At 38.3% G+C, this 13,750-nt stretch overlaps 1 protein-coding gene across 1 annotated transcript in view; it reads right to left on the minus strand.

Annotated features, from left to right (window-relative positions):
* Nucleotides 1-13,750, minus strand: part of LOC120341671 (dual E2 ubiquitin-conjugating enzyme/E3 ubiquitin-protein ligase BIRC6-like) — an 85,282-nt gene that overhangs the window by 59,279 nt on the left and 12,253 nt on the right. The window contains exons 11-24 of the mRNA XM_078116163.1: nucleotides 13,352-13,508; nucleotides 12,234-12,326; nucleotides 11,288-11,486; nucleotides 10,214-10,834; nucleotides 9,658-9,832; nucleotides 9,021-9,139; nucleotides 8,170-8,357; nucleotides 6,833-7,044; nucleotides 5,918-6,190; nucleotides 5,270-5,384; nucleotides 3,564-3,737; nucleotides 2,728-2,859; nucleotides 1,794-1,944; nucleotides 320-465 (exon numbers count right to left, since the gene is read on the minus strand). Of these exons, the coding sequence (XP_077972289.1) occupies nucleotides 320-465; nucleotides 1,794-1,944; nucleotides 2,728-2,859; nucleotides 3,564-3,737; nucleotides 5,270-5,384; nucleotides 5,918-6,190; nucleotides 6,833-7,044; nucleotides 8,170-8,357; nucleotides 9,021-9,139; nucleotides 9,658-9,832; nucleotides 10,214-10,834; nucleotides 11,288-11,486; nucleotides 12,234-12,326; nucleotides 13,352-13,508 (2,755 nt within the window). The remainder of the gene's footprint in view (nucleotides 1-319; nucleotides 466-1,793; nucleotides 1,945-2,727; nucleotides 2,860-3,563; nucleotides 3,738-5,269; nucleotides 5,385-5,917; nucleotides 6,191-6,832; nucleotides 7,045-8,169; nucleotides 8,358-9,020; nucleotides 9,140-9,657; nucleotides 9,833-10,213; nucleotides 10,835-11,287; nucleotides 11,487-12,233; nucleotides 12,327-13,351; nucleotides 13,509-13,750) is intronic.

Below are 13,750 nucleotides of genomic sequence, written 5' to 3' on the forward strand. Positions count from 1 at the left end.
CAATAGCAAAAAATATCAAGTTTATTGAATTAACTGTACTCCCGAGGTATGTGAACCAAGATGACAGACATCAGAACGTAGTAAGTATACCAGGTTAGAGTCAGGCGATAATTTTATTCCATTTTTCCCTATTTTAGTTCTATTACGAGTTCGGGGACTAGCTAAGTGACTCCTGTAGTATTTGTATTTGAAATTATGGCCTAACCCTAACCGAGTACACATACTACGTTCCGGTGTCCGCCATCTTGGCTCACATACTTCGGGAGTACCAGTTAAACAACTATATATCTCATTTCATGGGAAAAAACAAAGACGTTACCTCTTCAATGCCCTTTTCTTCGGACTGCCCTGTGGCGCCATCACTTGGTGGATCATTGTCAGTATCATTGTTGATTGGTTCCTCACCACTGGTTGTTCTGGACCAGTACACATCTTCTTCTAAAGACTTGAGTTCATCAGCCGACACTAAAGATAAGTTGTGATAAGCATCTATAGTTCTATACCAAGGGTGGGCCAAGTTCTTGCACCAGGGGCCAAAAATTTGGCCCACCTACACTGACAGGTTGGCCATGTAAGTGTGACGTCAAAAGTTACATTCTATGAATATTATTTACAGTGTTGCAAAAGCAAAAGCGGTAATCGATAAGTGCCAAAACTAAATTTAATCGTAATCTCAACAAATTCTTTGAGCTATTATTCAGCTAAAACAGTGGTTCCCAAACTTTTTGAAAAAAATTCCATGACGAACCCCTCGCAATTTTCATAATGATTCGCGGCCTTGTGCACTAAAATGAAACATTATAAGATACAACAATAAATCAGTGCACCGTATGGTATAGTGAAAAATGCCTCTTTCGCACCTGCTCTTACAAACGTGCAAAGAGGCAGCGTCAGCTACACCTCTGCAGTCAGTTGGCTTGTAATGGCATCAACAGAAGCCTCTCTGTAATATCACAAGCTCATAGCTCTGTGACGTCACAAAGGGGAATCGCGTTTGAAACAGAAAGTGGGGAATCAGTGTATCCGTTAGTGATTGCAAAGGTGATAAATGTGTATTTGCAAATTTAAGCACTCGGGGCTCCCGAAGTATGCGAACCAAGATGGCGGACATCGGAATGTAATATGTGTACTAGGTTAGGGTTAGGCCATAATTTTAGGTATAAATACTACAGGAGGCTCTTGGCTAGTCTTCGAACTGATAATAGGACTAAAATAAGGAAAATTGGAAAAAAATTATCGCCTAATCCTAACCTGTTACCCATGTTACGTTCCGATGTCCGCCATCTTGGTTCGCATACTTCGGGAGCACCAAGAACTCAATATTTGTATTATCAAACTATATGCCATATAACAGATTTCTTTCGTGAACCCTTCGAAGATGCTTCACGAACCCCAAAAGGTCCGCGGACCCAAGTTTGAAAACCACTGAGCTAAAACATCAAAATTTGGTTTTAGTGTGGTTGTGGCAGCATCAGGCGGGCCGGATTTGGCTCGCAGGTTATAGTTTACCAATGTCAGTTCAATACGGTGTCAGTAGATCCCCTGTATTTCAGTGGTAACTTTACTCAAAGATCACTCTCCTTAATTCCGACTCGAGTGTGTGAGTGTGCATTATCTTGCTTTAAATAAACGCTCTTGAAAAAATAACATACATTGTTTCGTTCAAGAATTCTTCAACAGACCTTAGGCTCTCTTTCTTAGAACCCAAATCATTTTGATCCAGCCATACATACCCAGACTAAGAAGGGAACATTTAATTTATAACAATTCAGTTTGAATTCAAAAACACTCACATGAAGAAATCTCCTCTTCTGTGCATATTTTTAAGGCACCGACAATAATTCTCACACTGCTCGTCCCAACACAAACTCTCATGTAACCATTGACAACGACCAAATCTCCAACCTTTATGCCTGTGAAACATTTTTTGCACATGGCAATGATCTGTGAAAGAAAAATGAAATTGTCAGTTTTTGTGAGCTTCTGCTTTGCTAACTTGAAGCAATACCTTTGATAAAAAAGACAATCACTAACAAAATCTATCTATCAAAATATAAGGCGTTTCCCATAAACTTGGCTGTGTGGCACATCCTGCTAAGCATTAGGAACACGCTCGCCACTGCACTTCTGATTACCCTGTGTAGTTCAAAAGTTCAAATCATGTGGGGATAATCATATGCCAGAGGATAGCTGGACTCACCGATGCTGGTCAAACGGCTTCTGCCACCATCAACAACCCATGCATCTGAAACAAATAACTGGCTAACTAATCCTATACCCGACATGGACTGGTAACCAGACTTGGCTCCTCTCCACTGGGATAAGCATGTCACATTAAATGAATATAACAAAGTAATCTGCTAATTTCATTATTCAATAAATGAGCACCGTTAAGTACGGTGTATTCGGGGTACATCTAATAACCACTTTTGCTACAAGGGTAAGAAAAGTTTAGAAGTGAAGTACTATGTTAACTTAATATAAATGTACATTTATTGAATCTCCATAACAATAACCAAAGTAACTTCTAAGACACACCAATAGAAATGAGGCCTCAGTACAGAGAGCACATGACCACTTGACCTTTACAGCTGGTTTGTCATGATCAGTCATCTGTGACTGATGACATCATAGGTCAGGCTCAGCCATCTGGGTAAAATACCAGTTGCCAGAAAAAAAAGTTACAGTTAACACAATGTGCTTGAATCACATAAAAAATCAACATACTGTCTTTCTACTCCCATCCATCATGACCCATTCTTTTGCCATAGATTCCGATGTTTTTCGCTCAAAAACCACAAGTAAAATTGGGTTTTCAATGTCTGATTCCATTAAATTGTCAACAAAATTCATTGTGAGCTGTGAAAATAGAGTTGAAGTTGGGAATTTGAAGCATTGGTTCTCAAACTGTGCGTAGAACCACATCAGTTTTGTGCCAACAGATATTTTTAGTGTGTAAACCTATTTCTTAAAAAGTACTTATTTGCCTGCGTAAAATTGGACACAATATGATCAAATCTAAAGCCAATCTCCCAAAGCTTAGAGGGTGTAATACACTGAGTACACTCAAGATAAGTCAAACTTGAACTCTTAAAGCTCTTAAGACTTCTCTATTTGAAAATGCGACACAAAGAAAACATGACAAACTCTGCAGTGTTCTATCAGTTTCATCTTGCCCAAAGCCTTATTCTAAGCAAAAGTTTTGATGATTTATTTATAAATTTTTTATCTTCCACATACCAAACAAAACAGAATTTTATGTATAGTGCGGGAGGAATAAAGATGTTTTTTTTTTTTTGGGGGGGGGGGGGGGAGGAGCCAATTGAAAATAAACATATTTGCTAGATTTGATCCTGCCCACCTTATTTTAGATATTTACATTTCAAACTCATTTATTTCATTCATTACGTTCCATGCATGTATTTTTAACATGTTTTTCGAATAGAACATACTTTCGCCTCACTAGTTGAGGCGGGGCACGAGACTTGACAAATCCTAGAAAGGGGCGTGGCTTATAAAGTTTGAGATAAATACTGGTATATATCATGCCGTCTTCCACATACCAGATGCATAACTTTAGGAAATCTTTCATCAGCAATAGCAGCAAATCTCGACTTTCCATCTTTCTTGGACCCCGTGGCCGAGACTTTTGAATGGTGGCGCCATTTTCTTCGCTGTTCGTTTCGTAGAATCTCATTCTTGCTTGTGGTAAGTCCTGGGTGCTTCAGAAGTGTTATCTGAAATAAAGTGAAAAATAATATTCAATACTGGCTTCTGAGTAGGACTGTAATCATTAGAATAATGAAAGCGTTGGAAGAATATCAAGTTACATTTAATCAGAACAAGGCTGTGAAGTCGCTTGGCATGTTTTTATCAATGATGTGAAATTTATCCAAAAACTGAAGCAGATAGTAGACATAGTAAAAGTACTGACATATCAATGGATTTAAGTGAGTCAAAAAGACAATTGTGTCGATTTTCAAACTACCAACAGTAAAGACTCCCTCAATCGTGAATCATAATTACAGACTTAAAACTGATAAAAGAAGTTAAAATAAACTACAGAAACCCAAAAAGCATAAAATTCACTAAGCGTTCTTAACAGTTTCTCAAAGAAGACTTGCTGGTCCCAAGGATATAATAAACTAGACAAGCTGCCATATTGTGTCACATTGTTTCCAAACAGGAAAGATTCCAGTTTTCAAACCCTGAAGCATTAAAGCTCCTAAATATTAGCATCTATTCGTCTAGATCAGGGGTTCTCAACCTGGGCTGGAAGATTTCCAGGGGTACTTGGATGACAGTCGAGTTTTTGTATGTTGCTGTTTTTTATATCCTTTATTACTACCATGGGAAAATGCGTGCCCATTGAAACTAGATCAGTGCTCTTCAACAGGGGTTCCGCAATACATGCAGTGCGTCGTTGCGAAGTTGTTTGAAGAGTGTAGACATGGATATGAGAATTCAAGAAGATTGCAAAGGAAATGCAAGAACAACCCAGTCATTGAATTTCACGCGTGTTACCTTCTTTCTGTTCCGTTGTTGAAGTAGAAATATTTGAATTACAAATATTTTGTGTTACGAGTATTTAGTGTATTATTTTAATCTTGTTAATTGGAGTTCCATAAAAATCGAAAAATTATATCAGGGGTTCCACAATAACAAAAAGGTTGAAGAGTACTGAACTAGATGCCAATTGGAACGTAAATTTTCCCAGACGTTGCGTGGTTGTGATTGTGATGTAACAATGTGAAATTCAAGGCTTTGCGTGCAAACTGTGAAATCTCCAAAGACAGCGTGCTGCGAGCATTGGAGAAGTGATTTTGCTCATTGAAACTTGGGAGAGATTTTAAGAATTCATTAGTGAGGCAGACGATAAGAGCAATAATATCAACAAGATGATTTAATTTAGTTACACATGGTCATTAAATTGGTGTTGCAACAAATTGTCAGTCAATATATCAGTATATCACAACTTTGTTTGGTGTCTGATTACCGGGGGTTCGCGTTGATTGTTTCGTGACTCGGGCGGTGCTTGACAGAAAAAAGGTTGAGAACCCCTAGTCTAGAGCCTTGTTTTAAACAACCTAGTAATGGCCCTGTGCATCAGCTCATGGCTTGAATTTCTTTGAAAAAACAATGGAAGTTAGCAGTGAAAAAAGATCTGGAGGCTGATCCATATTTTAAAACCAGTGACTGCGATAAATTAAAGTGAATCTGCTCATAGTAGTCCACAATATATAATAGACAATCATATCAATAAACCAACCTGTATGTCAGATCCTGGCTTTAATTTTCTTGAGAGAACAAACTTAAGATCAATATGGCTGATGTTGGTTGGTCTTGGGAAGACTAGCTCGAATAGATGTTCACTCCAACTGAGACTAAAATGCGAAGAAAATATTGGAAATTAAATTCTGAAATTTGTTGATCAAATCAAATTGTATTGGGTTCTGTTTCAAAAAGTCCACTGTAAGTTACTGCAAGTTAATTAGTGTGTTGTGAGTTTGAAACTTTTGAAAAAAAAAAGATCTGTTCCGCCCTTTACATATAAACTGCAGGATTTTGGCGAATGACTGAAGGTGTTAACCAAGGTAAGTTGAGAGGAGCTCCCGTAGTATGTGCAACAAGATGGCGGACACCTGAACATAGTATGGGTACCAGGTTAGAGTTAGGTCATAACTTTATTCCAATTTTCCTTATTTTAGTTCTATCATGAGTTCGGGGACTTGCCAAGTGACTCCAGTAGTATTTGTACCTGGAATTATGGTTCAACAGTAACCTGATACACATTATCACATAATACGTTACGATGTCCGCCATCTTGGTTCACATACTACGGGAGTACCAGTTGAGAGACTTGGATTCGAAACTGCGATAAGAAAAGTACCAGTTATTATTATTATATGAAACTTACCAATCAGGTTGAAGTCTCCAAGCTCTTGTATATGATACAGCATCAGGAGGGTAATGCTCATTAGCATGTCGTAAATGTCTTCTATAAGGCTGTTGTTGAGCAGTTGACATTTGCGCCACGCCTTGCCTTCTGTACCCCGCCTTCTCAGGTTGTGGGACTGTGTAGTATGGTCCAGTCTGACTGGCAGCCCCAGAACCCAGGTTGGGGCTAAATGGGACTTCTGTCCAACAAACTGGGGCATTCGCTGTGAATCTGGGACGCATTGGTTCAAACCTATAAAAAAAGAGATTTGAATTAAAATTTGTAATGATATGATGACAGCTATATTACTGTATTTCTCCATGTAGGATCTATTTCATTATCAAAATTGGGGTGTGTTGGCCATTGGTAAATGAAAAATCAAAAAACACCTTTTTTCATGCTTAATAACTGGCTAGCCCTCTCCATGTATTTTTCCCAGTGGGCCGCATTTGGCGCCCGGGCTGCTGGTTGCACCCCCCTGTGCTAGGGCGTTCATTCAGACCTAAACTTGGAAACGAGAGCTGATATTAAATTGTTTGATATTGAAGTTGTGTTCAGGCCAAACAATATTCAATATTGTGCAAGATGATTTCTCAAGGTGGCTCATTCGGCTGTTAATCATTTATTGTTGGGTTGTTGCTAATGTTGATGAACAGTGTTGCCAGAGTTTGAAAATCATTTAAAGCAGGGGTGTGCAATATTTTTCGTCGTTGGGCCATATAACTAACTATACACATCTAGCTGCGTCACACAAACATGCAACTATCGCTTAGCCTTATAGAAATAAAGACACCAGGCAAAACGGCAAAAGCAGCAGGTTGTGGCCTGAGGGTAGTCTGTTGCACACCCCTAATTTAAGTCACACACATACAATATTTTCAAGGAATAACTCACTTTGTAAGATGAACAAGATTCTTCAGGTTCTCTGTAGTCAGAGGGTGATTGACAATCAACATGGCTGGAGTGAGTTTAGTTTTTTTGGTCTCTGTAGTGGACGGCCCATCTACTTGGTCAGAGGCCTGGGCAGTTGAGGTTCCTGGTGCAGTTGAAGGCTGAGATGAACCTTCAATAGCTGGCTTAGTGATGCTGGGAGAATGCTTCCCAATCTGAATAGTAAAATTTGTTGATGAGAATTCGCTCAAATTAAGGTCATGTGAATACGCTATTTGAAATAAAGTTTTTTTGAGCAAAGCTACTGGTAAACATTGAAATGCTGCATGAACCATGAAATGGACGCGTCTCCCTATTGCAAAGGTTCCCTGAGGGGGTGGCCACGGTTTGCTGAGTGCGCCCAAAAAATTACCAGAACTGTGTTGAACCTGACTAATATATGATTGATTCTTTGAAAAGATGTGTTCATAGCAGCATCTCACGATATAAACGAGAATATCGGTCAGAGACTGAAGACTTATCGATCGAAAGTTAGGGGATCCCCCAAAACAGCGCTCTTACTTCATAGTGACATCTTGTGTCCCATCACTAATTATTAACTCGCTAATTATACGACATAATTCGCCCAAAATCAATAGGCTTCTGGTCTAAGACCAGAACCAATCTAAAGATCGATAAGTAAAAAGTGTGAATGAGACATTAGGCCTGCATGTTTACAAACTTTAAAAATTATAGAATACACATTAACGATCACAAAATTGAGATTTATTTAAAGGCAGCAATTTTTTTTTGTAGGTGCGCCATGAGTTTTTTCCCTGATAGTTCGGTGCCGCATGAACAAAAAGTTTTGGAAACCACTGTCTATTAGTTATCAGAACTTGTTGATCTTTGAGTTCTGGCTACATTGGAGTCAATAAATTGGAAATTGTGTGTGTGTGAGTGATTTATTAACGAAGTAGCAACTCTTCCGCGTCCTTAGGCTACACTAGACATGGGCACAAACTATGGCCCGTGGGCCAAATCCTGCCCGTTGGATAATTCAACCTGGCTCGCCTGATGCTACCACAACCAAACTGAAATCAAAATTTGATGTTTTAGTTAAAAATATCCCAAATATTTTTTTGAGATTGCGGTTAAAATTAGTTTTGGCACAAGGTGTATTGTTTTCTAACGCTGCTTTGTAATACTGTATATAGTGTTCATAAAATATATCTTTTCATGTCACACTTTCATGGCCCGCCAGTCTAAGCGGGCACAATTTTTGGCCCCTAGTTTAAAAACGTGTCCACCTCTGGGCTACACAGAAGCAATATCAAAACAAAAATCCAATTTGTATTCACCTTCAAAAATACAAGCTTTCCAGTGTCAGTAGAAGCACAGAGTCTTTCAGTACCAGAGCAATAAGTAATAGCAGTGAATTTCTCTGGATCAGATAGAATTGTTGAAGTTTTCGAGCTCTGCTTTTCTGGATCCACATCAGTGGTTGATATAACTTCTTGCACTGTTTCAGGAGAGTTTATTGGAGTCACTGGATGAATAGAATTGTTTTTTGGGGTTGATAAAGCAACGTCACGCATTAAGCATTGGGTATTTGAAATAAGGGAATGATATATGGTCTTCTTCAGTAGAGAATTATTAAGCTGCAATATAGACAGCAAGTAAGGAATAGATATGAATACATTGTCGCAATCGCCATTAGTATGGCCTCCTCTGTAAAAGGCTAGTGGGCTGCTATATAGACAGCAGGTCAGGAATAGGGGATGGATATATGATTCCAATCAGCATTTCAATGGCCTCAACCGCAAAGGACTATTGGGCTGGCATATACATTTCTATTTTTGAGTGCTCATTTAGAAATACTGATAAATACATGTACATGAACTCCAAATGTGGCCTCTTTCATAGATAGATGTTGGGCATAGAGGCAGAAGGTTGGGAATAGAGATGGATATATTATGGTCTCGATGTTCGTTTGAATAATAACAAACTCTTTCAATGTCAATGGATATTGCTCTATTGACTAAAATACTGAACATCAAACAACTTATCCTTTCTTTATTTTATTGTGCTGGTAGATGTGTGTGCTTACATCAAAAGCTGCTGTATCAAAAGTTATTCTAAGTGTTTGAAGAGTTTCACAGAAGAGCTAAGAAAAGCAATGCATACTATTTTTGCAAAAAAAAATATTTACTTGCAAATATCTCTGTTGGGTTGGTTTTAAAAACAACTTCCAGGGTTGCCAGATTCATAACATTAATTTCACCATCTCTTGTCAATCCCAGGATAAACAATGGTCCAGGTGGAGTAGGACTGTAAAAGAATAATTATCAGTTTTGTTTTTTGGCATCCTATATGGCATAGATTGAACAGTTGGCTTTGATTTTTTTTTGTTTAGTATTCCCATATCTTCACTCCAAACTAGGCCATGGACAAGCAGCTTATTTTTATAATTTCGCTTAGGACTGTTGAATTGGTTAGAGCTGGGGTGCGCGACCTTTGATACCGGAAGGCCAGATACAAATAACTGGTTGAACTGCTGGCCGCACCTTTATTTAACATAGTCATAGGTATTCTAGTAGTTGCTAACACAAAAATTTTGGTTATTGATCTCATGACATGCGTTGTTCGCTTTGCACAAGATAACTGTTGGGGGATTGTAACGTCATAGATATAGATAATAAATGGGACTCATGTATAGGCTAAGCAACAAAAAGAGATTGGAATTACTCGTATCTTCCAGATTAAACTGAATTGAAAACTCGTTTCGCGGGTCACACATCATTCAAAATAGGCACTTCTAATTTCCACCGTATTTTAACTCATTTTACCTCCCACTCTCATCACTTTTTCCCACTTCTTGCTCCTCCTTATTCTCTTTCATTGATTGCTCATCCTCTTCTCCTTCCATGCTATCCACATCCTCATCCTCGTACGAGGATTGATTAAAGTCAGACGGTAGAATCAAGAGTTGGTCGTAGATCAGAGAGTAGATCCATGATTTATCTAATGAAAATTCAAATTGATGGTTCAATAATATGGAATTGCTCAGAGCAGGGCTCCTCAACTATTTTTACCGAAGATCCGTAAACAAAACTTTAAAATTACTGGGGTCTGGTCATTCCAGCAATTATAATCCACCATAGACTGGTAACCAAACAATACAGGAGGCTGTGGTTCACCATATGATTAAGACTTATTCGCATATCTCTCCCTGAGAAAAGCTATAAAATCAAAATCCCACTTTTTTATGAATAAAAATGTTCTAGCATTTGAAGTCAGTTTTAATGAAAGTTCTAACAGAAACAAAAAAAAATTAGGCTCCGAAAGATAGGTAATTCATAAAAACAAACCATGAACACATCTCGTAACAAAACTGCAACCAACCTTTATCGTCAGAAGAAATCTCTTTCGGTGAAACACAACTCACATTGCTTGAAGGTTCAATCTTAAAAACGAACAATTTCCCTCGACTTTGACAAGATATATCTTCAATTCCGACAGTTTCCATTTTTGCATCTTCTTGAATTTTCATTGGCTGATCCACATTGGGCGTGGAAAAAGCTTGGGCAATGATTGGTTGATCAGCTTTAGGTGTGGTCATGATTTGAACTCCAATTGTATGATTCTGAGGTGTGGTTGGGGCGTCGTCCATTTTTAAAATTTCCTCTGCATTAAATGATTGAGAGTTATCCAAATCCTCCTCATCGGTTTTGATTAGTTGTTGAATTGTGGGTGTGGCTTCATCCTGCATTTCGATTGGTTGATCAAGGCCAGGCATATTTTCTGAATCCACATCATCAACTTTGATTGGTTGGTTCTCTTGAGGCGTGCCAATGTCACTCTTGAGACCATCTTCTGGGCAAGTCCCAACAATCATCTTGCACCCATCCTCTGTGGTTAGTATATTGTTGATAACTTGAATTTGCTTTTTTGAATCAGATTTCTCAGGTTTTGCACAATGGTCAATCAGGACTAGTTGTAGTATAGTCGCTGGCAGGCATTTTTCTGAAAAAACAGGAAAAAGAGCTGATTATATCATTTGTAAAAAGACTTATTATGCAAAATCTCGCTCAGAGCTTGATCCAACTATATGCCTAGAATCTATATCTATACTTTTGATACATCATTAAAATGCATAGCAAATGGTATTCAACATAATTGTAAATTTTCGCTATTTTAAAGACTCGCTCAAAATTTACAGTCTCTCTGAGTCACTTAGAGTCTTTGAAAAGGGGATTAGATTACAGGCGAGTTGAGTTACCGACTTGTCTCGTGTCTCCACAAGAGAGCTATATCCCAGACTCATGGTTTATACACAATATCCAGATTCCTTCTAATATACTTCATTTTAATTTGGTAAAGATAAAATGATTATATAGATTTAGAGATGGAAATTACAGAATTCATTTTTCGGAAAAATTAATTGAGATAATTTGTATAATTAACTAATCGACTTACTTTTTATGCCACTAGAGGCAGCATCTTCTTCTTCATCGGGGAGTGTAATATTGGCATTCTCATCAACCATCAATCCACCGTGTGGATTATTGAGTTCGTTCTCCATTTCAGCCATTTCATCGGGGAAAATCTCAGTGAGAACGTCTTGGGCATATTCTTCAAATTCTTCGGCCGTCTGAGGAAGGTATGGAGGCATGTTCTGGAATTATAAAACAATTTATGAATATTGGTGCTCCCGAAGTATGCGAACCAAGATGGCGGACATCGGAACGTAACATCGGTAACAGGTTAGGGTTAGGCGATAATTTTTTTCCAATTTTCCTTATTTTAGCCCTATTATCAGTTCGAAGACTAGCCAAGAGCCTCCCGTAGTATTTATACCTAGAATTATGGCCTAACCCTAACCTAGTACACATATTACATTCTGATGTCCGCCATCTTAGTTCCATACTTCGGGAGCCCCTGAATATTTTTATGAAGTTTACTTGTAATGGTCTTAAACCTTCAACTAAAGTAAACCATCTATTGAGGAGTATCTTTCAACTAAATAACTGGGTGAAGCCGCGGGCCGCACCTTTATTTAGCAAGGCTTTCCAGTAGTTGCAGCAACAAAAGTTTGGTTATTGATCTTACGGCATATGCATTGTTCGCCTCACACAAGCTAGCTGTTAGGGCATTGTAACGTCATAGGTAATAAATTGGACCGAGGTATTAACTTTCCAATGCAAAGGGATTATAACTACTCGCACATACCAGATTGAGGTAATTAAAAACTTGTTTCACAGGCCAGACACCATTGAAAATTGGCACTTCTACGCGCCCCACACAAATTTTCCTTGTGGGCCGCAGTATGCACACCCCCGGTTTAAGGGACAAGCACTGATCTCACTATCTGATAGATACACAAAGCTATGCTACTTCAAAATCAAGCTTGTTAAATACAAACCTGTAAATTCATCTGGACTGGAGGAACCGAGATATCAGACGCCTGTTGTTGTTGCATTGCAAGTTCCATGAGAGGCATCATTTGTTTGTTTGCCTAAGAAAAAATATTAAAAATTATTACCAGTAAGCCAATTGCTTTCGCTTATTATTCCAGAGCGATGGGCGCATACGAAAAACAATAAGTATAGAAAAAATGGTACTCCCATAGTACGTTAACAAAGATGGCGGACACCGGAACGTAGTATGTATACCAGGTTAAGGTTTGGCCATAATTTTACTCTAATTTTCTATATTTTAGTTCTATTACGAGTTCGGGGACTAGCTAAGTGACTCCCGTAGTATTTGTACCTGAAATTATGGCCTAACAATAACCTGGTACACATACTACGTTGCCGTGTCCGCCATCTTGGTACCGAACCGAAAAAACAGTTCACTGATAAATGGGGAATAGTAAAAACAATGAGGTACTACCAAAAGTAGAAGCTATAGGAACTGAGAAAAACATCACAAAAAAATATCAGGGAAGCAAATTGGCCTATGCAATTGTGACTGAATGTATTAGTAAGCACAACACAATTATGTATGTGATTTTACTCTGAAAATAGGCTTATCTAACAGTATCAATGCAAAAATGTCAAATTTCACAAAACAAAAAATTTAAATTTTTCTATAAATGCTAAATTTGAATTCTTAAAAAAAACTTTTTGGACTTCTAGCTCTGGAAAGGTTGAAAAAGGTAGCGATCAAAGACCGCATACTTATCGATCTAGCGGTGTGTATCCTTCACTCTCTTCGACTCAATAGCGACAGCACCTGTCCCATCACTAATTACCTATTAACTAGCTAATCATACGACATAATTCATTCAAAATCAATAAGCTTCTGGTCCGAGATATGATGAATGCACATAAAAAATGGAGCAGATTCAACCTCGCTTTCGTGTGATATCGCATAACATACGAAAGTGTTTAACAGACAGACATACAGACAGACAAATACCTATCAACATACTTACTGATCAAGATCGATAACTAATAAGACTCCAGCTTATACTCTAATGAAAACATGCAAAAATTTAGCTCAGACTTCTCAGCACGAGAAATAGAAAATTTGACTCACCATTTGAAAACTCTGTGGTATAGAGACAGACCCCACGCCATTGGTCATCGGAGCATCAGGGGGCGGATATATTTCCACTCCTTCCATTGGCTGGGGTTGAAAAAGCGTGGTCTTGGACATTGATAGTTGCTGCTTCTGAGATTTGGACCCCAAGGTGCTGAAACAGTAAAAGATAGATATATTACTTATCGGTTTTATTCGGTAAGTATGTTGATAGGTATTTGTCTGTCTGTTTGTTAGTCTGTTAGATGCACGCGATATCTCACGAAAGCAAGATTGAATCTGCTCCAGATTTTGCACGTGCATTCATCATTTGTCGTACCAGAAGCCCATTGATTTTGAATGAATTATGTCGTATAATTAGTGAGTAATTAATTAATTATGGAACACAAGGTGTCA

The sequence above is a fragment of the Styela clava genome, chromosome 1, assembly GCF_964204865.1.
Source record: "Styela clava chromosome 1, kaStyClav1.hap1.2, whole genome shotgun sequence".
Classification (NCBI taxonomy): domain Eukaryota; kingdom Metazoa; phylum Chordata; class Ascidiacea; order Stolidobranchia; family Styelidae; genus Styela; species Styela clava.